We start from the raw sequence: 25,657 nt of genomic DNA on the forward strand, positions 1-25,657 counted from the left end.
GATGTTAGGTTTGAAATTCAGCAGGTCATCGTGACCATGTCTGCTTAGCTAAATGCACTGAGTTGCTGACATGTGATTGGCTGATACACATTTTCATTAACTGCAGCAGTTGAATAGGTGTACCTAACAATGTGGCTGATGAGTATAAATAACAATGTTCTTTTAACAAGATTCCTGCTGGCTGAAATGACATCGTAATTTGCAGACAGTGTGTAAAGAACGCGCAGCACAATGGTGCTAAATGGAAACTAAAATTTTAACATAAATGTGCTTTGTGATTCTTCACACAGGAGTGGATTCTTCATTTTATAATAAAATATTTTATTTTTGTACTTGTTACACCTTATTAGTCCTTTACACAGCTGCACAGCATGATAACACTGTTAACATGGTGTCATCAGTATAAAAAGAAAATGTTGAAACACTGCAAACACACACAATTTACATCCTACAGGACAACTGCTATTTTAATGGCAGGACACTGTATGTGATGGTTGGCTTGTTTGTCCAGGTAGCGGATGTTATAAATGGTGGTGATAAAAACTGTATGCAGACAAAAAAAAGCATGCATATACAAATTGAAAATAAGTTGCAAAAGGCATGACAATATCATAAGAGTCCGTTCCACCAGTGTTGTTTTTTTCACTTGTGTAGCGCTCTAACAGAAGACCAAAGGACGGGATATGTGTTATGTAAACAAGAAGCTAGGACATTATTTCTATCCAACATTATATTATTGTGGCCTCCTATGACAGAAACAGCAGACAAACTGGCCAATGATAAAAAGTAACTGGGTTGTAGCTATTAGGGTCCTCTAAAAGGACCAAAAGGGTCAAGTCCAACAAATCCAGGGAGGAATGGATGGGAATGCCAAAGAAAGCACTGGGTTTAGTCTGTCAGAAGGTTTCAGATTAAAGAGGAGTATCATGGCCAGATAAGCAAACAAAGGACAGATCACTTTTTTTTTTTAAACGTACAGCTTCTCTCGGCAGAAGACACAGCTTGAGGTCATCGTTCCAAAGAGCATATGTTGTTTATCAGTCTGCTCTTCCTAGTTTTTCCTGTTCTTCCAGTTTGCATTGCATTTGACATCTGAAAGCACACCATTTGGTCAAATCCCTGGGCCGCTTGCCTTGGAGCATTTTTCCACTGAAACGTGTTTTCACTTATTTCTGAGCTGTAGAAGGTTCATGCTCTCTGCCTTTCTTCCCTCACCAGCGTTTTTTTCACTCTTGTCTGCCTTGTCATACATTATAAACAAACACCAAAGTTTGTCATTTATGAAGAGAAACAGAAACAGTCTAACACTTAACAACTTCGCTGCTTTTGGCCACCTTAAAGGAATAGTTTGATTTTGTCGCATACATTGTTCCTGGAGTACATTTAGAGGATATCTCTTCAATATCTGCACATCCAAACGTACAAAAACTGAATATAAGCAGAAACCTTATTGCCTGGCTCTGTCTGGAGCACCGCTAAAGGCAAATCCACATATAAAGTTTTTCAAGTGGTGAAAACCCTCTTTTTATGTTTTTGTTCTTTGATGCACATAGTGAAGCAGATTTTTCTGTAGACAGCTATAAAAATGTAACAAAGCTTCAATATTTATATAACACTATATGTAGAAAAGTACTTGCCCACCTACACATTACATCTGGACGACCTGCTCAGCCAATGAGACCTATGACACAAAGCTCTTGGCGCACAGTTACGGTGCTGATGTTAACAACAGAGGAGGTTTGGAGTTTTTGTTATACCAACTTCAGTTGATTGTAGTGGGAAGAAATTTTATGAAGTGATTTGTTGTACGGTGGCATCATTTTCTCAAATTCAGAGAACTCATTACAAAGACCCATTCTTTCACCAATGCTTGTGAAGGCAGACTGCATTACTATTATTCAGCTATTTCACCTGTCGCAATCGGACTGAAGACAAATGAACTCAAAGATTAATACTGTTCTCTTTACACATAGTTGTAGTTGTGGCCTTTTAGCTTTTTTTCAGGAATGACTGATCAGAATTCCACTGCCAGCTTTCTGGTTTCACTTTGACAAGTAAATTTCCCAAATAAAATGAATGAAACTCCACGTAAAAACACTGCTAATTTGTTCCTCTTGAGTTTATATGTTAAAGCCAGCCTGACAGACTCTGTCAGAAACTGAGAAGCGTACATCTGAAAATGCTGAACCATCCTTTTAATGTAGGATAATATCCAAATATACATAATTGATTTATTGGTGTTGCTTTTAAATTGTAAAAGCAAATCATTGCACACCTACGTTTCATATTTCATTTAATATTAAAATAGCACCATTTACTAAAAAAGTTGCTTTCTCTGAGAATCCCTACTGTAAAGAGAAAAATCTTCCCTACCAGACATCAGTTTAGCTATTTACATACAATACATACATATTCACATGTATTTATGTTCTTCCCTTTTAAGAATGGACAGGTAGGCGTGATGAAAAGAGCCCATTATGCCACACTAAATAAAAATACTACTTGGTGCAGTTCATCTGTCAAAATTTCAAGTAACAGGATGCGGTCCACTTTTCCTTGCAGGGAAATGTCCGATAAATAAGCAGCAGACGCATCCCGTGATGTCACAGCAAGCTCACCCAGTCAAGAGAAGGCACTGAGGGCGGAGGAAGAAGCATCAGCACCTCTGCCCTCACACAGGCAGAGACGGACGCAGACTTTTTGTGGAGATTGTAAGAGACGTATGCTGTGAGACAGTCCAGTTTAAACAGTGCAATCCAGGCTCTGAGAATTGTGGCAAAGAAACGATGACAGTCTTGACGGGGAGCTGTGACGTTAAGAAACACAGGTGCGTTTCTGTGAAGGGTGAGAGGAGTGTCAGTATGAAAGTTACAAACAAAACAAAATATACAGTATGGTACACACTCAACACTAAATAGTTATTATATTTTGCCTTTGAATGTATTATCTCTAATGATTGAGCACATGCTCTTGATTCAGCAAAATGAATTTACTATTAAGCTTCAGGAAATGCCTTATTTCTCTGTGATTCATGTGCAATATGCTGTGAGTGCACTGGTGAGCCAGGCTTTAATAGTTTGGAATTGTTGGAAATATGTAAACTTGCTTTTTGGGGACAGATGAAAAGACTGATATCGATCTGATTTCTCCATATAAAATATCAAGCTGAATCCAGCCGCCACTTAACTGCTCCTAGACCAGTAATAGTGCGGTACTCAACCACTCATAAAAAAAAGAAAACAGTCCAATGTTTTACATGTTATTTTAGTCTGCACTAAATTAAAAAGAATATAAAAAGCATACATTAAAAAATGCTGAACAAGTTCTTGAAAATCATTTAAATCCTGAGTCATTTTAATTTCTTCCACATCTGCAGAGAGCCAGTAACCCGTGGGTCATTGAAAATGGAAAAGCAAAATGGAAAACTATGACGTCATTTATCATTATCTACTGCATGCTCAGTTTCTTCCCATCTACAGTGCGGTTTACACCAACCTAGGCAATCTGGTCTGGTAATCCATCAATTCGCTTGGAGTATTAAACCCCCCTTGTCATTTACTTGCCCTTTATCTTTATGTTTTGTTTTCCTGCTCTTATGTACAATATAGATAATAATCAGTTTCCTGAATTCTCTTTATCTAAATTTTATTTACTGAAAAAGATAAATTACATTGATATTCCATTAATAAGTTCAGAATTAACCTCTGGTGCTGTTCTTAAATGTATGAGAAATTACATTTCTTTTCTTACTTGATCACCATTCTTAAGAACTATATCGAGGAGTATTGTTAAAAAAAGAACAAGCGTTCAGATTAAGGCAAAATACCTCACTGTTCACAGGACAGCTTCATATCTGTGTAGAGGAGCTCTCTCTCTGGGTATCCAGGACACTGTAGTAAATGCAGAGGCAAAGAAAAACATATATTAACCTTTATTTATGCAAGAAGTGAAACTCTTATTTTTGGGAAAGTCTTGGGCTTGGATGGGCAGGATTACATGGGGGAGAGCACACACACTCCACACAGAAGGATCAAGCTTGGGTTCAAATCCAGGACCCCTTTGCTGTGAGAAAACAGTGCTAATCACTGAGCCACCATGCTGTAACATTAGATAATATCATTAGATACTTCTGAGGTTGATAAGTTACTTTATTCCATTAAACATGGACCTACAATTTCACTCAGCTTGGTTTGGAGGTGATCTTTTGCCAGATACGGCTAAAAAACAATCAGTACCACAGGGAAACTGCTATCGCCAGGCAAGCTGGCAGTGGAATACATGTCTGCATCTTGTAATGGTTTCAACCTCACTGTATCAGTTCCAGGTCTGGCTGGTGACGATTTAGGAATGATAAATGTGTCCTGTCAGCCTCCTGTATCTCGAACTCGCTTCCCCTTCTCCTCACAGCCTGGTTTGTTTGGCCCGTTTCTTTATCTGATCATAGTCCAAAAAGAGGATAACAAGTGAGCCGCTTACGCTTGGTGCTGCCGTACGAAGTCTGCAAACTGCCGGTCCTTAGCGTAGAGCTCAATGATGCGTATCCTGTCTTGGATTTCCTACAGAAAAACAGGATATATGTCCAGAAGGAACATTACATCACAGGCAGATAAACAGTAAACTCAACAGGCTGCAGCTTAGTGAAAACATGACATCACAAAAAAGCCACAAAGAATTCTAAGTCAACAAAAGGCAGATGGGGATAAAAACCTGATATTAATTAATTTGATCATAGACAGGTAAAACGTGTAATTAATATGTATTGCCCGTGGTGTGTAACTTCCCCAAATTTCCCAACTGCACTGCACTCTTATTTTGTTTTTTGGCCCAAACAGCAACAGCAATTTTCTCACAAAATTCGAGCCAAACAGTCTTCAGAGTGTTGTATAAACTTAAGCCTGGTGTTTTATGTGTACAGAGTAGACAGGGTGACTTAGGAATGACCTCTGCTTACTAATCCAAGAGTTAAAAGAAATAATGAGGTAAAGAAAAGACACCCTCTCTTCTAATTCAACCACTGGATTGTAGTTCTCTCACGAACCTCCCTAGTCAGTTCGCTGTTCTCATAGATGTGTCGTATCTCCTCGCTGCTGAAGTCAGTGGAGGCCTCAGCGCTGGCACTGCTGTACACGGGAGCTTCAGGGTAGCGGCGGTAGTAGTGACTGTAGCCTGTGGTCGCTTCACTCTCATACATGGGGTTGTACTTGGTCGCCCTCTCTAAAGATGGGAGACTCTCTGCTCGCCTGCAAAATGACACAAACAGTGAAGTCAGTCGCATGGTAGAGAAAGGGTGGGAAACAGAGTCACACATCCAGGCGGAAGAAGCCAGGAAAAGAGCTCCGCGGTCATGAAAAATGTTATTGTATGTTTCATCAATAACTTGTGCCCATTAGAAAGTAGCACATGGGAATAAGAAGTTGTAGCACTTATTGATGAGTGGCTATGAGAAATGCAGTCTGTTGTTGACTCACTATAGCAGCCAAGCTCCATAGGGCTATTACAACACGTAAGGCATGGATGAATTTGACAAATGTTGTTTAGCAGAAGCTTTAAATAATGACAAAAACAGATGTGGAACAGATATGAAAATATTGCATGCAATATGCTGCAGTTTTACAAAGGAGAAATGAACCTTGTCTACTTCTCGCTCGCTGAACTAGCACACTCTCTCTAATGAGGGTGTTCTGATTGCTCTGTATAGGCTCCAGTGTGTGCCAAATTCAAGCGACTGCCTTGACATGTGATAGGGTCAAATGAATTCAATAATAAAGCCTCTCAAAATCAAAATATAATGGAATTAAAACTAATTTATCCATGCTTCATGCGTAATAATAGCATTATAGAGTTCACCCAGTGTGGCCAGTAAACAACAGACTAGTTATCTTGAGGCCATGCATTATTAACACACACATACACACACGCATTTGTATTCATCAGCTACACAATGATTTACATCCTCCGTAACACTGTGGGTCTCAGTAAATAAGATGTTATTGTGGAATAGCCTTTATTAAGCTTAGATAAGCCAGCGTGCTTGTGCCAGCAAGTCAGATTCCAGACTAGTAGAAAGCCTAATGTGTTATGTGTTTAAGGCTTTTTAGAAATAGATCAGCACCATATCTGATCAGTTAATTGGCTGAGGTCAGCACAGTCATTCTCCATGGACAGGTCTGGGATTCATGCCAGACAGATCTTTGTGTGTGTGTGTGTGTGTGTGTGTGTGTGTGTGTGTGTGTGTGTGTGTGTGTGTGTGTGTGTGTGTGTGTGTGTGTGTGTGTGTCTTTAAAAGAGAGAGGAATTCAAGAAAGGAGCAAAGCAGGACACTCCAACATCCAGGCAGCAGGAGACGATGGCTGTACCGCTGTAAGTTAAGAAGGATAAAGAGATGGTACAGTGGAAACTTTGACTGTGGAGACTGGCCTGGGATTTCTCAACTTAGTCTGTCCCCTCAAGAAAATAACCACGCTGATTGCATGGAAGAGGGTTGGTCATCAAACAGTCTAAATTTAAGTATTTCTATTCACTATCAAACAATAAAGTATGGTTTCTTTCCATTTAAGACTGACTGACAAAAGGATTTTGTGTTAATTTTCCTATTTTAATCAAATTTAATATTCATTTAAAGACTGAACCATGAAATAATTGTCAGAAAATTCCATTATTTTTTTGAACAAATAAATAATAAATTGCATATATGATTTTTTATTTGTATCACACAAAACTCAGGTATCAAATACGACAGACTAGGTGTTAAAGGTTAACATTTTCCACTATAGCATGCACCATGCGCATTAAATACAGCTCCAAATCTTAACTGAAACTCTATTTAAACTGTTAAATGTGGCTTCAGTGGATGCATCTTTAAATGAAAAACTGAAGTTCTGTAAAATATGCATTATATTGATACTCAGGTGTGGAGTGCACTGAAAAGCTGGTTTCTCAGTCGTGAACATGCCCTTGAGCCTTCTGAATGTTTTGCCCACTGTAGAAATCTGAATCCAACAGCTTTACAGAGAGGCAGCGAGATTAAAAGCACAGTCATAATTACTAAAGTCAAACAACATTACAAATATCCTGTAAACTCTTAACTGCAACAGAAATCCCAAATTCTTTCATTATTAAACCATCCCCATGTGCTCTGTGGTGCTGAAATGACTCTTTGGGTACAAACAGCATTTGACGTGCACTCCTTACCGTATGGGGTCCTCTGACTCATCCTTGTCATACTGATCCCGTAACGTCCTGGCCAGGAAGAAGATGACTCCAGAGGCCACCAATAGGAAGCCAGCTACAGAGGCAATCGCTATGCCAACAACCAGCGGCTCGGACACGTACTCCTCGCAATGTTCTCCTCTGTACCACCAGTTCTCCCCGACGCGACATCTGGGGATGACGATGGAAATTTTTCAAAACTGCGATAAAATTTTTTTCCAATGCTCAAAGAACGACAAAGACGAGAAGCATTGGAAACAGCAGAGGATGAAAATGCTGCATCCCACATCATGATTCATACATACGCATCATGCATCATTTTGTAACGTCTCTTTCTTTCACTGAATAACAAAAATCTTTAAAAAGTCATCACTGACGACAACAAGTCATTAAATCATTAACACTTTTGGAATAAAGACTCAACAATTCACACCACTCGCTTGGAGCACCACAATACTTTTGTTGGACGGTGTGAGGTAAACAACGATCCAACAGCATCTGGAGCTGCCTGTGTGTTTTATGATGTGGTAGTGGGTGTGAAACAAATGTTAAGCACTCATCTTGGAACAAAGGCCCGTCTTTGTCTGTTCATAATCACTCAAGTTAAGCACACCACATACAAAATCGTGAACATAGCCACCGGACATATTTCTGTCACTGATGTTGGATTGTTCTTGGCACGTCATCTTGTGCACAACTTACACACCACATGCAAATTTGCATGTTTGGATATAGATGCATATGCACAGATCTTTACTCACACAAAACAAAACCTGTGATCATCAGGAATGTCTTGGAAAATATGTAAAAGCATCTAAGGTAGTACACAATTTAAAAAAGGGTTTGGACCTTATTGCATTAAACTGAAATCTTGTATCCTGGAGCAGAGAAAATTAATCACCATGTTAATCACATCTTAGCATTACTGTTTTCAAGTATGTCCAGGGCGACCACAACGAAAATAATGTCTTCTGGTGTAGATATTAATATCTACATATATATATATATTAAGACTGAATATTAACTGCCAAAGTTTTGAGCCTTTGCAGATTTGCTAAAATCTAATACATTTTATTTTTAGGCACCTTTAAAAACCCTCAAGGACAAATTACATTAGTACAGCAAATTAAAAACATATACACAACAATGATCAAAGTAACAATTGACTAAGACCATGTTACAATGAATGGTATGCATTTCTGAACAGATGGGTTTTGACACATGATTTAAAAATAGAAAGAGAATTTATGGTGCCGAGATGTGGTGGAAGTGCACACCAAAGTCATGGGGCAGGGCAACGAAAGGCTCCGAGTCCCAAAGTTGTCATATGAGCAGATGGAATAGACAAAAGAGAAGCTGAAGCGGAGTATTGGAGAGGGTGAGTATTTTGACCCAGGTCAGAAAATAAATCTGGGCTGGTCTAATTATATTTTGTACCCAACAAAGATATAAAACATAATCTTCATTTTATTTACTTATTTATAATTTGTAAGGCCAGCTAAATTTATGGGGAGAAAGAAAAAAAACAGACATAAATCACTACCCAAGCAGACTAGCTTTAAATTTAGAAGACTCAGGCTTACTGCATGGACCCAGCTTGAAAATCTGCTTATGTGATGGAGTACTAGCCTCACAAATCTGCAAACTCAGACACTCTTTCCAGCACACACTCTCAGATCACTTCCCCTAATCCCCGCCTGCCACCCACCTGCAGATGGCTCCCTGGCCAGGGATGACGTCGCATTTGCCGTCATTGAGACAAAAGTCAGTCTGCAGCTCACAGATGCTCTGACAGGGCAAGCCATCCACGCTGAAATACCCAGCATTGCAGACGCACTCTGCCTCCCCAGACCACTTGTTCACTTTACACTCAGCGTACTCGTTACACGCCTGGAACTTACAGGGATCGGCCTGGTCACCTGTAAAATAAAATAACCTTCTCAAATGTGCATGGTCAAGAGAACAAAGACTACAAATGAACTACAAATTGAAATAGCTAACAACAAACGGTCACGTACTAGTTGGCTTATGTAATCCAGCTGAACCCTGGAGTTAGTTACCATACCGGGATATGTCATTCTACTCACACTAATCGGTTGGTCAGAGTGAACAGTAGATAATGATATGTGTCAACATGGCTGCAGTCCAAGGAAGCCTGATTATCTCATTCCAGCTTATCTGTTTGTGACTCTCAGCTCTGCCACAAGTCACAATAATTCAGTTCAGTTCAGTTCAATTCAATTTTATTTACATAGAGCTAATTTTAAACAGGAAGAAACCTTCAGCAGAAGCAAACTCAGCAAGGGGAAAAGGGGTTTGGCAAGGTTTTGTAGGCTTTTGCGCACTGTGTCTTGATGCCTTAATACTTTGCAAAGCAATATTCTAAGGTGACAATAAAGTAAGTGTTTAAAATTTATGGAAATAAGCCAATTGCCTTCTTTTCATGAGTTTGTTATGCAATGCGAGCATGAAAGCATTTAAAAAGGCTAATTTAGATCCCCAAATACATGCCAGGAAGTAGCTAAAGATAGCTGGTGACAGGTTAGACCTTCTCATAGAACAGTGGTTCTTGGCAACAAAAACAGAAATAGTGATTTCTTTAAGAGACCTTTGACAGGAATCTCAAGAAGAAGTGCTGTCCTTATGACAGCACTGGTTGTCAGTGAGAACATACCTGATTCAACATCCAGTGAATACTTGTCAATGGCCAGGTTCATGGTCTGGTAGGCTGTGTTACAGAAGTCCTCCAAGATCAAGTAGACAGTTGTTGTGACACCACGAGCCACAGGCTTCCCGAATTTCATCCGGCTGTTGACTACAATGCTCCCATTTCGGAAGTTCAAGATCTCCAGGTTCTCAAAGTGACTGAGGTTGGATTGTAGGTAGGGCACAAGCTAGGGAACAGTTGAAAAATGTGCAGTTTGATGTTACAAGCAAAAGGATTTTACACAGGATTGTGAATAATGAAAATAACAAATACTACAAGATGCAGGCATTTACCAGTTCAAGGAAGCGTTGCTCCAAAGCCTTGTACTCTGGGGAACTCTTGTTAAAGAGATCCTCTGAGAAGATCATGTTGGTCACCCTCAGACTAAAGAAAACCATCAGTGCTCGTCCAGGGTTTACAGGCATGGCAATACTAGCCTGGTCTGTGCCGTGGCCCACACCTATTGGGAATCCGGTGCTGCCCTCCTCTGTGTGGTTAACCAAACCATAACCATACTGAACCACATTATAACCATGGTCTCCAGTGGTGGTATCATCCAAGCCATCATCAGTAGTCTGGATCTAGGCGATAAGAAAGTAAAATGATTTGGTTATCAGATGCAGACAGCATACATTTTTTGTTCAAAATAAATCTTGTTTGATTCTATTGCTTTACCTCCACCAGTAAAGGCTTGTCTGTGTCAGGCTCATCATCAAAATCAGGGTTTACGTCAGAGATACGGGTAAAGGGTGACTCCCTCTCTGGAGACAGAGCAGTCGGTTGGGCAGGGCCCAGAGAATCTATCACTGGTGGTTCAGGAACATCTTTGTTAACCAGTAAGATTTCATCATCTGTAAGATCTTCTCCTGAGATCTCTGGAGTTTCTGGAGGCTCTTCTAGTACAACTGGAGCTTCAGACAGAGCCTCTTCCTTTCTTTCCTGATTCTGATTTTCTATTGATTCCTCCAAGCCATTCTCTTCAAATACAGGTTCCTCGGGGCTGGCCGACAGCACAGTAATGGCTGCATCCTCAGGTTTTGGGGTGTTAGCCTCCTCATTAGCAGGTGGAACATCTGCAGGGTTAGACTCTTCTGATGTCCCCTCAACGGAGTTATCGCCAACAGGAAGAAGACTCATCTTCGTTGGCTCTGGCTGTGATGCTTCACTAGTTATATCTACAGCACCTGGAATTGGTATTTGGGCAGGTAGACCTTTTTCTTCCTTGGTTTCAGTTATGACAGTAGAGATTTCAAGCTCCTCTATAATCTCAACAACATCATCCGGATTCTCATCTTCCATAGGTACAGCTGTAGGTCCAAATGTCTCTTCCTCAGCTCCAGATGTAACATCTGCATTTATGGTGATTTCTTCTGTTTTCACCTCTTCCTCTGAAGCAGTTTCCCCAAGGGACATTTCCTCCTCTTCTGGAGTGGTTGTAGATGGTTCAAGCAGCCCCTCCAAAACATCTGGGACTGAACCAGAGGCTTCAGTTTCTACTGGGGGTTCAGGCAGGGTGAAGCTTCCTGGCAGTATAGCTGGGAGGTCTTCGGGTGGAGGAGGTTCTACAGAAGGAATCTCCACAGTATCCTCCAGCAACAAACCCTCCTTCTCGATCCCTGAAAAAACAAAGATAAGAAGAAACTCACTATCTATTATAGAAAATATCTGACTTAAAGAACTAATAAAAAAAGGTAGTCTTGTATAGCTGGAATGCTATGACAGAAAAATAAAGCATCATACGTAAAGTTGCCCAAATAAACTTACCGGCAGCTTCAGGTATAAGGAAGGTCGGAACAAGAGCAGGAGATGCAACTTCACTCTCCTCTAGAACAATAACATTATTTTCTGTTGTTGCCACTGTGTTGGTTTCTGAAGATTCACTTTTGATGTCCTCTTCCAGGGTCAGGACCTCTGGCGGCTTATCAACAGCACTGATCTGCATCACAAACAGGAGCTCTGATTGGCCAGTCACCAGAGGCAGAGATTTTTAATCTTATCCCCAAACACCCTTTGTACTTTGGTGACAGTGGGAAGGAAAAACTCCCTTCCAACAGGAAGACGCCTAGATATATCATGAAAGTTAATTACAGTAAATGCCTGACTTAATGCAAAGCCAGACACATCAGGAGGATTATGTGTGAGCCATGGCAGAGAATGGAGTGATTGCTTAATGCCAACTTTAAGGATACTGCTGGTATGTTAGCCAAGCTTTGTTGTGAAATACCGCTTAATCATCTTTTATTAGAACCACATCTAGTGTTGAGGTAAACACTGTGTGTGTAATTAAAGACTGAACAAAGTTAGTTGAGAGTTAGTTGATGGTGATGCGGTGTTTAACACTGTTGCCTCACATCAAGAAAGTCCAGGGTTTGAATCCATTCTGGGGCTTTTCTGTGTGGGTTTTCTCTGTGTCTGTGTGGGTTCTCTCCAGGTACTCTGGCTTAGGTTACATGGTGATTGTAAACCAACCTTAGGTGTGAACGTGAAAGTAAGTGGTTGTCTGTCATTCTGTATTAGCCCTCCAACAGATTGACGGCCTGTGCTGTGACAGGTAAGACAAGCTCAAGCCCTCTTGCAACTCTGAATTGAGTAACAGAAAGAAAGTGGATAGATGGAGCTTTCAATATGTATTCTAATTAATGTGTCTTTGCATTGCATATACTTGTTAACCAAGAGGAAATGTTGGTGCCTGGTTAAATCACGTTACTTTAGTGAACTGTGTAATGATTAAAGTCTGCACAGCTGAAAATTGAGCTACTTTACAATAATGATCATACCACATGTATATGTATATATGTCTGTACATCTATGTGTCCTATCACCTCCTTATAGGTTGGCATATCTCAATGAAAATTTGCACAGACATAGTCACACATACAGCTATCATTAACATTTTTTTTTAAAGAATTACATACAGTTTTTGTGAGTTTTTGAGTGTGTGTGTGTGTGTGTGTGTGTGTGTGTAGTGGGGGGGGGTCCCACTCGAAAAACCAAAATAAATCGCACAATGCATTTTTAAACAATAGCTTTGACAAACCTCTGCAGGTAAATTTAGATTTTACTCTTTGTCCAAAAGCAAAAGGTATAAGCAGCTTAGGTGATTCCTTGTACTCTTTCTATTAGCTGCTGCTAAATAACCCAAGTCTTTCTGAATCTTGAGTTTTTTTTCAAGATCTGGATCAATCTATATTTCAGGGAATTATGTTCTTGTTCCTGTGCTTCCACATTAAGTCTTGCTTTTGCTCATGGACCTTGTGTTTTTGTAGTGCATTAAGCTAATTCCCTAATTCCTTTTTATAGTTAAAGAATTTCTACTATACTACTTTTGCTATTGTATCTATTTAGTTTGATGGCTTATCATAAGATTCATATTTCTCATAACAACCAAATGAAATCTTTATTTAAACCGTTCCAACTTCAAATCGGGGTAGAAACCTCATACCTCATACCATGTGTCAAATTATCAGGCTATGCTGAAAATGTGACCAAAGCAAACCGAACTCTGATTATCATTAAAAGCACACTCAAACACAAGAGAGCACGAACAGAGACATACTTTAGATGGTATTGCTTGTCTAGATAAATTCTCATGTGCAGTCTATGTTGACTCATGGCGCTGTGGCGCACTGCAGTCTCTGCCCGAGAATAGCAGTGGATTATTACAGCAAGAACCAAACTAATCCTCAAAGCTTCACTTCATCCTTGCTAGTGAGCTCATCCCCTACCTGCGCTGGTGTAGTCTGGATAACATCTCAAGGCAGTTACGGGTCTTCACAACAGCAGTTATACCAAGGTGTCTTTTAACAAAAGCGATGTACAAATTCCAAGCAGCTGGATCTCCTGGAGAGAGATTGTTTTCATGAAAGCTGTGGAGGTAACTTGTTACTCACCACGGCTCCGTCTTCAGTGTTGATCGAGTGAGGAATCTCAGACACTGTGGAACCACAGAAGAAACAAACATTAACAAAAACTGACATACAACACACAAACGTGCCAAATAGCCTAAATATTTCTGCCTGCTGGCGTATTCAAAATTCTGTTAACTGTTAGTGTTTCAGCACAGACTGCCTGCTTTTTGACGGCGTCACCTCCAGGGGTAAATATCTACAAATCCGTGCTAAAATCTGGAATAAATATCAGCCACTGTGGTCCAAGGCTATTATTGCATCACCACCAAGGCAGAAAAACAAAGCCAAAGCTGTGTCTTTAAGTCCCCAAACCACATGTGTCAACCATATGAGAATGTTTAGCCATTATTTTAGATGTCACAGCCTATAACTAATATGGAAAGGAGAGGGCATCCATCTTTAAAAGTGCTTGCCTTCACAGTAAACTAATGACCTGCAGTCTTTAAAAACACGAGGCTGAAGAAATCTCACAGGAGATTTCTTTAATTATATGTTAACATATAATTAAATGACCAAATAAAAGGTAGGTAGGATATTGACTGCCTGAGTTTTTAGGTGGCTGCGTCCCAGGTGGTGGAGCAGGCCATCTACCAATTAGTAGGTTGGTTCATTAAGCCTCGGCTCCCACAATCCATGAGTCAAAGTATCGATGAGTGTGTGTGTGAATGTTAGATAAAAGTGCTTAGGTACATATTTTTAAAAAAAAATAAATCATTGTATAAAGGTGTGTGTGATTGGGTGAATGGGACGTGGTCACAGGTGAGGCAACGTCTGTTTGGCTAAAGACAAAGATTTCTCCATTGCAGTGTCGCCAACATTTAGACATGTTGACTACTCAGTAGTACTTTCTGCAATATTACCATCTGCAATTTTGTTTTCACTTTGTGAGTCTGTTTGCATCTCTATGTTGAGATCATTTGGGGGAAATGAACAGCTCAAAACACTTACTGCAGCAGAAACTACCACAAAGCTGGCTGCACAGCTGGATCAACGCCTTTGCAAGATGGACTGTAGTTACCGTATATATGTACTCATGGATCGGAAAGAGACATTAGAAGACAGATGCAAGGGATTCAAAGAGCCTAGAATTGAAATATGGTATGCATTTTTTTTTTTTTAATCAGACCTGACCTGTGATTCTGTATATGCAGTTTTTATATCCCACTGTAGTCTCACAGGACTGGCTTATAGTTTCAGTTGGACCAACCAAAGTTTGTGACCCAGTTTTGCGCTGTTGTCACGTCTTGGCAAAGTCTACAGACAACATAAAGAATTGCAAAAGTACTCAAAACAGTCGTTGAGATAGTTCTTGCCACAGAAGGTGTCTCCAGGAGCATATCTTGCTCGGATAACATATTCACAGACTCACAAGGTCAAAATAATCCCCGCTTCAGTGTCTCAAAACTCAGACATCTGCATAAATATGTAGAATCTGTAGACAAGGGACGGGATTTTGGGGAATAAGTGAAGTAGTGTGAATGCTATTGATTAATATCTATGATAAACTTTAGAGGAAAGCAGGTAAACAGTCCACATGGAGAACAAAACAGCAATGACATTAATACACACCCACTGATTAACAATGACTGTACGTATGTATTCCTGTATTCTGCTCTCTCTTATTGTATTTTCAGCACCATGGTGCATCGTGGGTAATGTTATCATCACGTTTCGACACTTCAAAAAAACATAGGGAATAAAATAAACCATATCTTTGCTTTTAATATGCCTCCTTCCAGTCTGACTATCTTTAAAGGAGAGCAATGCTAAGTAGGTGAAGTCATTTTTTTAAGAGTTCACTGTGAGATCCAAAATATGTAAGCCCAAAAAAAGAAGGATTACAGTAAAGCCCAAAAAATTTAAAGCTCAGATTTCAAACATCCTTTCTGCTAAATTCTCCTTTGCTGACCATTTAATGACAAGGATTTAAGTGACACACTGAATAAATACACAGTTCCTATAACTGATGACTGTTATTTGTCCATTAAAAATGGCCCAATGGTGGGACTGAAACTTGTCTCCGTCCATTTGACAGAAAGAGAGTCAAATAAAAAACAGATGAGACTATTAAAAGCCTGGAATGTTTTCTCAAGTGGCGAACGGTGTGTTTTAATATCAGTGCAATGTCAACAGCGTCTCTATTTGACATGACACATGTAGGTTTGACCTGCGATGCACGCAACACCTTTTCCAGTGCATTCCCAGTGACTGCACTGCCATGCTGGCAAAATAAATCACTGCAGTATAGTGGAAATATGAGCGTATCAGTTTAAGGAATATCTTTAGGAGACTGGCAGTAATGCCCATCATCTTACCGCTCTCCAGCTTTTTGTCATCTAGGGCTTCAATGAAAATGTTGTTGTCCTCACTGATGGTGAGGACCACGGTGGGGTGCTCCTTGATCTCCCGATAGGAGTTCTCCACTTGGTTCGACTGTAGGGTCAGGTAGTTCAGTTGTTCAGCGGTCACTCCTGCTCCATTCACCACCACTGTGACGGCATAGTCCACCACCAAACCACCAAACCTGCTGACACAAATATGATGTTGTTATATTATATCCAGTTCATATAGTGATCCAGGTTAGGCCTGGGGAAAAATTTGATATAATTTTCCTATATTTTCCTATATTTTGGGTAACTGCACTCTCATATTGTGCTTATGTTATGCTGATTATGATTTAATTCTTCGCTATTAATATATTACTTTATTGATAATCCCCACCTCTAATCTCTCTCCTTTAAAGCTCCCATTACCGCTCCACTACAGCAGCAAATGAGTAAGACGCCTTGTTTAAATATTTAATTTAAAATAAGCAGAGCAGGTTTCTCATCCGTTTTCATGAGCAGTATATTATTATCCCATTCAATAGTTTACATTTATCCTTTACACACAATTACACTAAAAGTATTAGAGGGAAAGAGGAAGAAAATTGTTCAGGCATTAGCTTGATTTAATGATAAACCTTTAAAAAAAATTGTAGAACGCTAACATATGACTGATGAATCGTGTGATTTATTCTTGCTTGGAACGCAGGAGTGTGACTGTATAGCGCTAAAGGAGCCGAGTCAGCAGAATGATCAATATCATCATGATAAACATGGAAACCTCACAAGAGATTCCAGAGCCTGGAAAAAGCCATCTATCAGGCTTCATTTGACTACTGGGAGCCCTCCATGCTGACCTAGTTTGTTGGGTTACTGGCAGACAGCTGAGCACGTGCCGACCCAAAGTCAGCCCCATTTAGAAGGAGATCCAGTTTTCCCCCCCTGTTAGTTTCACAAATGGGCAGTCAGGCAGCGCTCTGCTCCTGCTGCGCCCTGTAATTTGGAGTTAGAAGTTGCATGCAAGGTTGATTACAGCAATAAATTCATTTCTTACTCACCTATTTAATGTATGTCCATAATTTCATGAATATATAATATTCAGAGTACAGTTACCAAAAAACTAATGACTGCTTATAACTATTATTATTCTAACTTTATTCAGGTATTGAATGTGAGCAAACATACAAGGTTTATAAACTTTGATTTCATTGCACCTCAACAACAAACTTTGTACCCTACAACATTTATCAGTTTGTTGTATTTACAGTGTTCTACACAGACTCATACATTGAATAATAAATGAATACTTCAAACATTTTAGACAACATGTGTTGTTTTCTCTTGTTTTCCAGAGGTTGTGAGAGACACATTACTCTCAAATCTTACTGTTAAATATGAAGCCCTGACCAGTTAGCGTAGCTTAGCTGTAAACAGCAGGAAAGATTGTTTTTATACAACCCCTTTGCAAAAATGTTTTGGCGCTGTGTAAAATGTAAATTAAAAACAGAATGCAATGATTTGCGGATTTCATAAACACAAATTCACCGCTGTGTAAACAATCTTTAAAATGCCTGTGAACTGAGCTCATGTCTACGTATGGCTTCTTTTGTGGATGGCAGAGCTTTAACTTGTATTTGTGGATGTGCCGGGGAAATGTTCTGGAAATGTTCCTGAGCTCTTGCATTAATTTCCATGAAAGAATCGTACCTATTTTCATGCAGTGGCATTTGAGGGCCTGAAGATAAGAAGCTTCCAATACTGATTTTTGGCCTTGTCCCTTGTGTACACCCAGTCTTTGTATCTTCGGATGGTATTATTCCATCAAATTCAAAATTATTTAATATTTGTCATGAAATAACCTGACTTTAAGTATTTGATATGTCTCCTGTGTTCTGCCATGACTTAAATATGGATTTATGAAATTTAGAAATGTTAGCGATTTGTGTCCCAACCCTTTACACAGCATCATAAATGTTGTGGAATTGGGTTTATATGTCCAATGATAAAATACCAGCACACCTAAAGCTCAATAATCAGTGCATAACAGCCAATGTGTTTAATCTGCACACAAAAAATGTCTAACAAAGTTGCATTTTATGAAAAGTTGCATCAAAGCTTCTAGACGCTGCTGGATTTAACGATTCCTGGAAGTTCCTCGTTCCAGTCAACGATCCAGCACAGCATATTGCAAACTAAATTCTTAAACTGTCATTTATCCCCTTCTGCTTTTGTTCAGCTCAAACAAACCAGATGAGTTTACCTTTCCAAATAGCCATTTCCCTCTGTTTCCAATTTTTGTTAAGCTAAACTAACATGGTGCTGGCTGAAGCTTTTGTACCAGTCCCACATAAGCATGAGACCTCTCATCTAAATCTCCACGAGGGAACGTACAAGCAGATTGTTTTACCCTGCATTCTGTTTGTTGTCCATTCACTTGCCTTTTGTAATTCCCTTATTTTTCTCCATTTCACCACACAAACAGGTTATTTTTGCCGATAACTCCACTCATTTCCATCCTTCCAGGTAAAGCTCAGATTATCGTCTCTATACAGGAGCACCTGCTCACTTGGTTCGACCCACCCTGATCCCACTTAACAGGTGAGTGACTGCGCTAAGTCCATTAACACAGGCAACTAGTGACACAGCTTAACACGTGCCGACGCTCACAGGTAAACACAGCGTGAGATGAAGCTGGGGACCACACACATACACAGTTCTAGTTAAGGTTGATAGGGATCTGTGGGCTTAAACACAACACAGGATGGGGAGAGCTATTCAAGGTCGAAGTACCGGAGTGACTACTGATGACTCACCCCTCTGCGTCATTTTGCGGTCTGTGCGAAACAAGCGAGATCTGTTACACTTCTGCCGAGAGCTCAAATTGTGATACAAGTGTTACAAAAAGAAGCGGCTTTAAAAGGCCATTTGTTGCGACAGCCATAATCATTGGAGAGAAGCTGACCTGAAGTCAGTTACAGACACACTTTTAAATCCAGGAAGCCCCTCCAGCGCGTCCTCTATCTGCAAAGACAAAGTTGACCAGGCATCAGAGTGGAAACCGCAGTTAATTTGTTTCTTATTTCGAGCGGTTTACAATGAACTCGCTTCCCAAAATAAATCTCGTTTATTGTTCCAAAAGGACTCGTTTTGTTCAAAGTAGTTGAAAGGTCGTCCCCGGATTATTTTCCTTAAAAGACAAACTGCTCATAGAAAACAGCTTGTAGTGGTTTTCAAGGCCTTGCTTCACCACACTAACATAAAAAAAGAAATAGATATAGTCGTGTCGTCCTCCAGACTCACTGACCCAGTTTATTCAATCTTCCAGAGATGAAGAAGTATGCGTACAGGTCTCCAGGGTCTTTCGTCTGCTGACTTCTCCTCCACTTCCTCTTTCTTTACACTCATTTACCATCAGCCCCTATCCTACCCTGCACTCCACTTTTCTTCTTAATCTCTTCAAGGCACGCAAACTTGCTTGTATGCATGACGTTTCTTGGTATAGACTACGGTATGTCAAGGTGTATGCAGATGTTGGTTGTCCAGGAAATCCCCGCAGAGAATAAAAGCAGCTCAGAAATCAAAAGAAAAAAAATACTGAAAGCATTCATCAAACGCAAAAAAAGTGACATGAAATAACACGTGTGCGCAAAGACACGCACAAAAAAATGCACCAAATGGTCTGTTTAATGTTTTCATTTGCAAGGTTTTGTGCACTCGCTGCCAGGGAAAAGGCCTGTAGTCATGTTTACTGAATCTTCCGAGTACCTGTAAAACCGCTGAATACCTGTGCAGCGGCGTGCATGTGCGGAAGTTTATGTATTCTCAAGACATGAGTCATAAAGCTGGATTTTCAGCACATTGTTATTTCACCCAAACCAACTGTGTATCATAAAGTCAGTGTGTTTTGAGCCCTTGCCTAACAGTTTGAGTTTAACTACTGCTGTCATTAAAGTGTGCGTTATTAAAACTAACAATGCATCAATCACAGACCATAAACCAGTAGATATAGAGAGTCCAGGCCAGCGCCAAGACACAGAGGGGAGATATAAAAGGAAACAGACACGAGGAGCCAGAGCTAGAGGCAAACCTTTGCAGCGAGCTGTCTGCTGAGTGTTTGGTACTGGAGGCTGGCCGGATCAGCGAGGCTCTCGTTGTACATTTCTCCTGACAAGAGGATGCTTAGCTCCACAACCTGCTCCAGTGGAGCAGGAGTAGGCGGTTGTACAGTTATATCATTGTAAAGCTGAGTAGTGAGAAAGAGATAAAGACACACTTTAGTTAAGGGCAAATGATCAATCCCAGTCTGCAAGCAATCTGTGTTTACACTCACAGGACTCTCCTCTACTCCTGGTGAAATGGCAGGGGAATCCTCCTCGTTTTCAGCTGTGTCTTCTAGGTGGTTAAGTTCATATGCAAAAGAAAAAGGGATTGCCGGTTTATTTGAGGTGGATGTCAGCTTAAACGTTTGGCAAGTGCCACGATTAGTGATAGTTATATGGATTAGACTGTCCTTACCCTGACTTCTTGCTAAATCTAAGGGCCAGCTGGCCTAAAGCCAAGCTCACATACCGAGCACTTAGAAAGATGCACACTCCAAAATACAAATCTGAACACTAGACAAGGGCCAGACACAAAAACAGCAAGTCTATGTCAGGGTGGTTAAATAAAAGGGGTATTTTTGCTACAGATGCCAGTATGATCAGGTGTAACACTGACCTAGCTCAGGAGCTTCAACGGATTCTGGTGTGTCTGGTGTTGGAGTGCTGTGAAACACAGGAGGATCATGTTAACGACCCCGATACAACGTTACACAATTATGATTTAATAAAAAGGCAAAAAGCACAACTAGTAATGGATTATGCACACTGCATGTAGGGTCGGAAGAAGAAGTTAATGGAAGCAAATCCAGTTTCCCAGTGTCTGAAAATTGAAGGTTAGATTTTTGTCTATTAATTTAGTTTGTTAAAAAATTTAAAAAGAAGAAAGTATAGCCAGAAAGGCAAAGACTGAGATCCAAGCAAGTCAGAAGCAGTCAAGCTATTTGTATTTGTTTATTTAAATTAGATAAACTGCTGCACCATTGGCTAACGGGACTCGACCATATCGATATATAATCACTACACTATAAAATAAATAAATAAATAAATTCTTTCTTAACTTCCTTTCAACTAATTCAATTATTTGCATATTGTGTATGCAATTGTGTTACAGAAGTACGGAGTAAAATGTTAAATTTATGGAATCTCGTCAAATGAAATGTACTGGAGCAAATTTAGAGCATCTGAATAAACCTTTGATTTTATATATTTCAGATGAATTTGACTTTGTGTTTATTGGGGGGTGAAAAAAAACATTTTTTAAGTGTGCTGTTCAAATGAGCTGTAAAAGATAATAACTATATTATTCTGGAAAAAAAAAACATGTGTTTCATGTGTTTACCAAATACCTTCAAACATTTGGTGAAATCGATGCTGTTTATACAACTGTGAATGTTACTGCAGACACATTGTTTGGCATTTCTGGGCACGATGTGGAACATGTGATATCCAAAGCATGTGAATGTTGCTAACATCTGATTGAAGACTAGGGGAGATGCATGTATTACGAGGTCCTAACTTTCAAAACCAAATTTTGTACCAACTCAAACTCACTAACCAAGAAAAGGTAAGCCTTCAGCAGATACTTCAACGATTTTTTTTTTTAAATTCCCAAGATAATCCTGACTCAGTTTTAGGACGGCTGGTTTAGTGGTTTCTGTTTAAAGAGTCAAAAAAATAGTTTTTATGAACATGGTGAAACAAAACGTTTTTTTTAATAAAAATCTCATATTCTTTAAACATCAGACAGCAAAGATGTAGCTGGAGTAAGAAAAAATAAAATGATGGAAGACAGCTGACTTCAGGCCAAGCCATTTTACAGAACACTGCAAAGACAAACTGGAGTTTCAGAGTCTGAGCATATGGGACCTGGTCAAACTTCATGTTTCCAGATGACATTAATAATAAAAAATGATGAGAGAACAGGTACGGTTGTATTTCAACTGCTTCTTTGCTTGGACCCCTGTTAATATTATCCTTTAAAGAGGGAACTCAAACAGACAGTGAGCATAAAGACACATACCTAAGTCTATGACACATAAATTTAAAAAAAAAAGAAAAAAGAAGAAGAAGCCAAAACAAATAAATGTGAAAAATCATGTTTGGTAAGTGATGAGTGGGAATATGAACAGGTAAGGTTGGAGAGCTTTGACAACCTTACCTGCACATATGTTGCCAGGACCTGGTGGGCTCACTACAGATAGTGGTAAAAATGACACATTTACAAAACACAGACTTAATAATGAGATCGTGAATGCATCATTAAAAGGTCACTTTGGGGAGAACAAAGCAGAGAGTTTCTTTTACCTCTTCAAACTGGGCAGCGACATTCTCTGGAAGTGGAAAACAGTTTCGTGAGCCAGCTCCAGAGAAAATGATGTTTTGTACTAATCGCATATCCTTTTATTGTTATTTAGTTACCTTTTTAGCCAGAGTCTGATGCTCCTCTGACTTACTAAAGTAGCTGCCAATATCCCGTGCAGAGACTATGCCCTCCTGACATCGACTCATCCAGCTTTGGTACTCTTCTTGCTCTGGGAGGCGGTCCCAGAAGATCTTAAATGCCTCCCATATGGTCTCCTGGCACACTGGTTAGACCAGAGAAAGACAGCACCCACTTAAAAAATAAATCTGGAGAACTTTCTTTCAAGTTATTTTTATTGGGGTGAAACTTGAACCCTAACTTAAATGTATGCTTGTTTGACAAGGAAACCGCGAAACACGTTCATTAGCTGAGAAATAAGATCATATTTTATGAGTTTGACTCATTTACAATCTTGATATCATTAGTTAGAGTTTCTGGGGATCCAAGCTAAATCATAAATCTATCCATTTCCATGTTGATGTCGTGACATAACTCTCATGAGTCAGCCTACTGGGCGCTGATCCAAAATCAGTGCACAGACATATGCTCCAATCTTCCTTCTAATTAACAGTGTCCACAAGGCTGCAGTGATCACTTCCAAATCCATATCTAACTTACATAACAAACCTGCCCCTGCACACATATAAGAAAGAGTTAAATGTCTGTTTTTACTGTAACTTGTGACTTTTTAGAAAAAATCTTTTTTTTGTTGTTTGTGTAATATTTGTACTCTTTGTCAGCGTGAATTGCTCATTTTATGAACTATTCCAAGCAAAGTGCTTCAAAGCAGCATTACCTACTAATATGCAACTTGGCTGTCAAATTGCATTGTGGGTAACTGGTGGGTAATATAAAAATATATAATGCAGTGCTAAATGGTGCAATAATCCTTTAAAAGCACACCAGAACTCATCTGCAGGGCTGGTAAGACGCAGTGTAGGTAACAATGGCTTCTTTTAATGGAGACCTGGTGTTGTGTAGATGCTACCAGTGTATGCGGTGTAATGTTATTTCAGTAAACAGGCCCAATAAGTGGAGCAATCTGTTTTGATACAAATCTAATGAAGTCTAATTGAGTGTGATGGTTCTAATTGCGTAAACCCAGCAAAGGTTAACACTCTCGTCCACTGGCGAATTAAATCTTTTCACACTGGAGACACGCAAAGAGGAAGATACAGAGGGGGTAATCTCACAAAATCAGTTTGTTTTTTTGGTGCCATCGTCACACCTTGGTGTTTGCACTTATCCAGCCTGAAGATGACAATGAAACTCAATTTACAATATTCATTTTTAACACCGATTCACACTGGATCTTACCTCTGAGATGAAAGTAGCTCAGATGGTTTGCAATGACTTGCTCGGCGGTCTCTTGCACGCACAGTTTGACTCCACTTGGAAAAAGGATGTTCCTTTTCCGTCGAGAGATAACCGCATGGCTCTCATGCAATGGCTTCACCTCAGATATGTGAGTGATGCGTGGAAACACTGCAGGCTCCTGAGTATAAGGCAGATCAAGGTAACCCATAGAGGAACCTTCCATCGTTGCATCTGGGGTGCACAGCAACAACAACAACAAAGTTTAAAATATAGAGTTTCCATTTTGGTAAGTAGTGAATGCTTGATTTTTAAGTCAACTAATGCCACGTACCTGTCTTTAGGTCCAGAAATATGACCATTAAACCAAACACAGCAGGGTAGAAAACACATTTCCACGAGAGGATGCTCATGTTAAATCCGCGATTGTGCTTAAATCCGTGGCCTTGGGAAAGGATCAAGGAGATACGCGTTTCGTCTCAAGTCACGCAACAGCAGTAGGACAAACTGAGTACGAGTTTGCATATTTCAGAATTCTCCAAAGAAGACCCCAAAGAATAAGAGAAGCCCAATCACAAACCATTTGCTGACACAGTCACACTGTGGGCTCGCGCTTTCCTCTGTGCCCGGGGAGAGGTGTGTCCCATGGTGCTGAGAGGACAGCTCCTGGCTCAGGTAGATAGGCAGATGGCACTTGAGAGAGAGGAGGATTTTTTAATGCTCTCTAATCCTGTTTACAGTAAGTCTTTTAGGAGAGCTCACCAAGAAGTTACTGGAGCAACACTGGGAGGGGAGGGTACTTAGTGTGGAGGAAACGTGGTCAGAGAGGAGGTAACAATGGCTACATAAAGGCCAAAGAGCAGCCACATGCACTCTATGTTAAGAGGAATGTGAGGCAGGTTAAGGATTTAGGTGGCCTTTAAGGTCATTTTGGAAAAAATTCAAAGAGTCCCTTTAACTGGCAGCCAGTTGAATGTGACATTACCCAAAGTCTGAAAGATATCCTCAACCTGTATGCAACACTATCTGACAGGAGAGGTGCCAAAGATATGCATGGATAAATAACTGATGTGACAGTAGTCTTACACACAGACTTGACCATTCACCCACCAACTAAAATCCTCTCTGTATATATAGTGACAGCACTCAGACTCATGAGCTCAGGAGATGACCTTTAGCCACTTGCTATTTCGATGAGGTTTAAACGGTTTCAAACTGGAAATCTGCTTCTTCTTACCTTTGAGTAGACCAACTTTTTGTAGCATTTACAAAGAGTAAATCTCAGAATAATTTTAAAAAAAAACCATGAAACTCTTAGTCACAAACTAAGATCATACTGGATTGAGAAAATATGACAAGCTGTACAGCAGATAGTTTAACTCAAACAGAACAAAATGTTGGAGTTTCCATCTGGGAGTCCAATTAAAGCTGAGAAAACACTTTCATTAAATATTTGGATATTTTTCATTTTTGAGATTTTGTCTACCTGTTATTTCAACACCTGCTGCCCACGATGGGTGTGATAATTCAGGTTAAGTTTAAAATATGCTAAGAACAAAGAATTTCATATCAAAATTCCTACGTGATGTCTTTCTTAACACTTTCAGAAAACCTCTCTGAAGATTTCAGAGTTTTCAGTTTGAAAACTCTTACGTTGCTTTGTTGGGTGACAACAATATCCCATCTCTCTTTCAATAACATAGCGTGTGTACCAACTCACCAGTCAAAATAAA

The 25,657-nt window shown here is 39.8% G+C and overlaps 1 protein-coding gene across 2 annotated transcripts; it reads right to left on the reverse strand.

Annotated features, from left to right (window-relative positions):
* Positions 1-316: 316 nt before the first annotated feature.
* impg2a (interphotoreceptor matrix proteoglycan 2a) lies at positions 317-24,571 on the reverse strand. Of its 2 annotated transcripts, XM_025904109.1 has the most exons (21): positions 24,259-24,571; positions 23,928-24,158; positions 22,667-22,833; positions 22,553-22,578; positions 22,407-22,439; positions 20,865-20,911; positions 20,479-20,540; positions 20,236-20,391; positions 19,111-19,169; positions 16,140-16,348; positions 13,807-13,850; positions 11,681-11,852; positions 10,592-11,532; positions 10,210-10,497; positions 9,884-10,103; positions 8,918-9,128; positions 7,192-7,380; positions 5,039-5,240; positions 4,477-4,556; positions 3,827-3,890; positions 317-2,835 (listed from the first exon to the last, which is right to left on the reverse strand). In XM_025904109.1, exons 1-20 carry the CDS (start codon positions 24,335-24,337, stop codon positions 3,848-3,850), a joined length of 3,459 nt encoding a protein of 1,152 aa, XP_025759894.1. In that variant the 5' UTR covers positions 24,338-24,571; the 3' UTR covers positions 317-2,835; positions 3,827-3,847. The 2 variants fall into 2 exon arrangements, with proteins under 2 accessions (XP_025759894.1, XP_019207978.1); XM_019352433.2 differs by lacking the exon at positions 22,407-22,439.
* Positions 24,572-25,657: the final 1,086 nt, after the last annotated feature.

The sequence above is a fragment of the Oreochromis niloticus genome, linkage group LG16, assembly GCF_001858045.2.
Source record: "Oreochromis niloticus isolate F11D_XX linkage group LG16, O_niloticus_UMD_NMBU, whole genome shotgun sequence".
Classification (NCBI taxonomy): Eukaryota; Metazoa; Chordata; class Actinopteri; order Cichliformes; family Cichlidae; genus Oreochromis; species Oreochromis niloticus.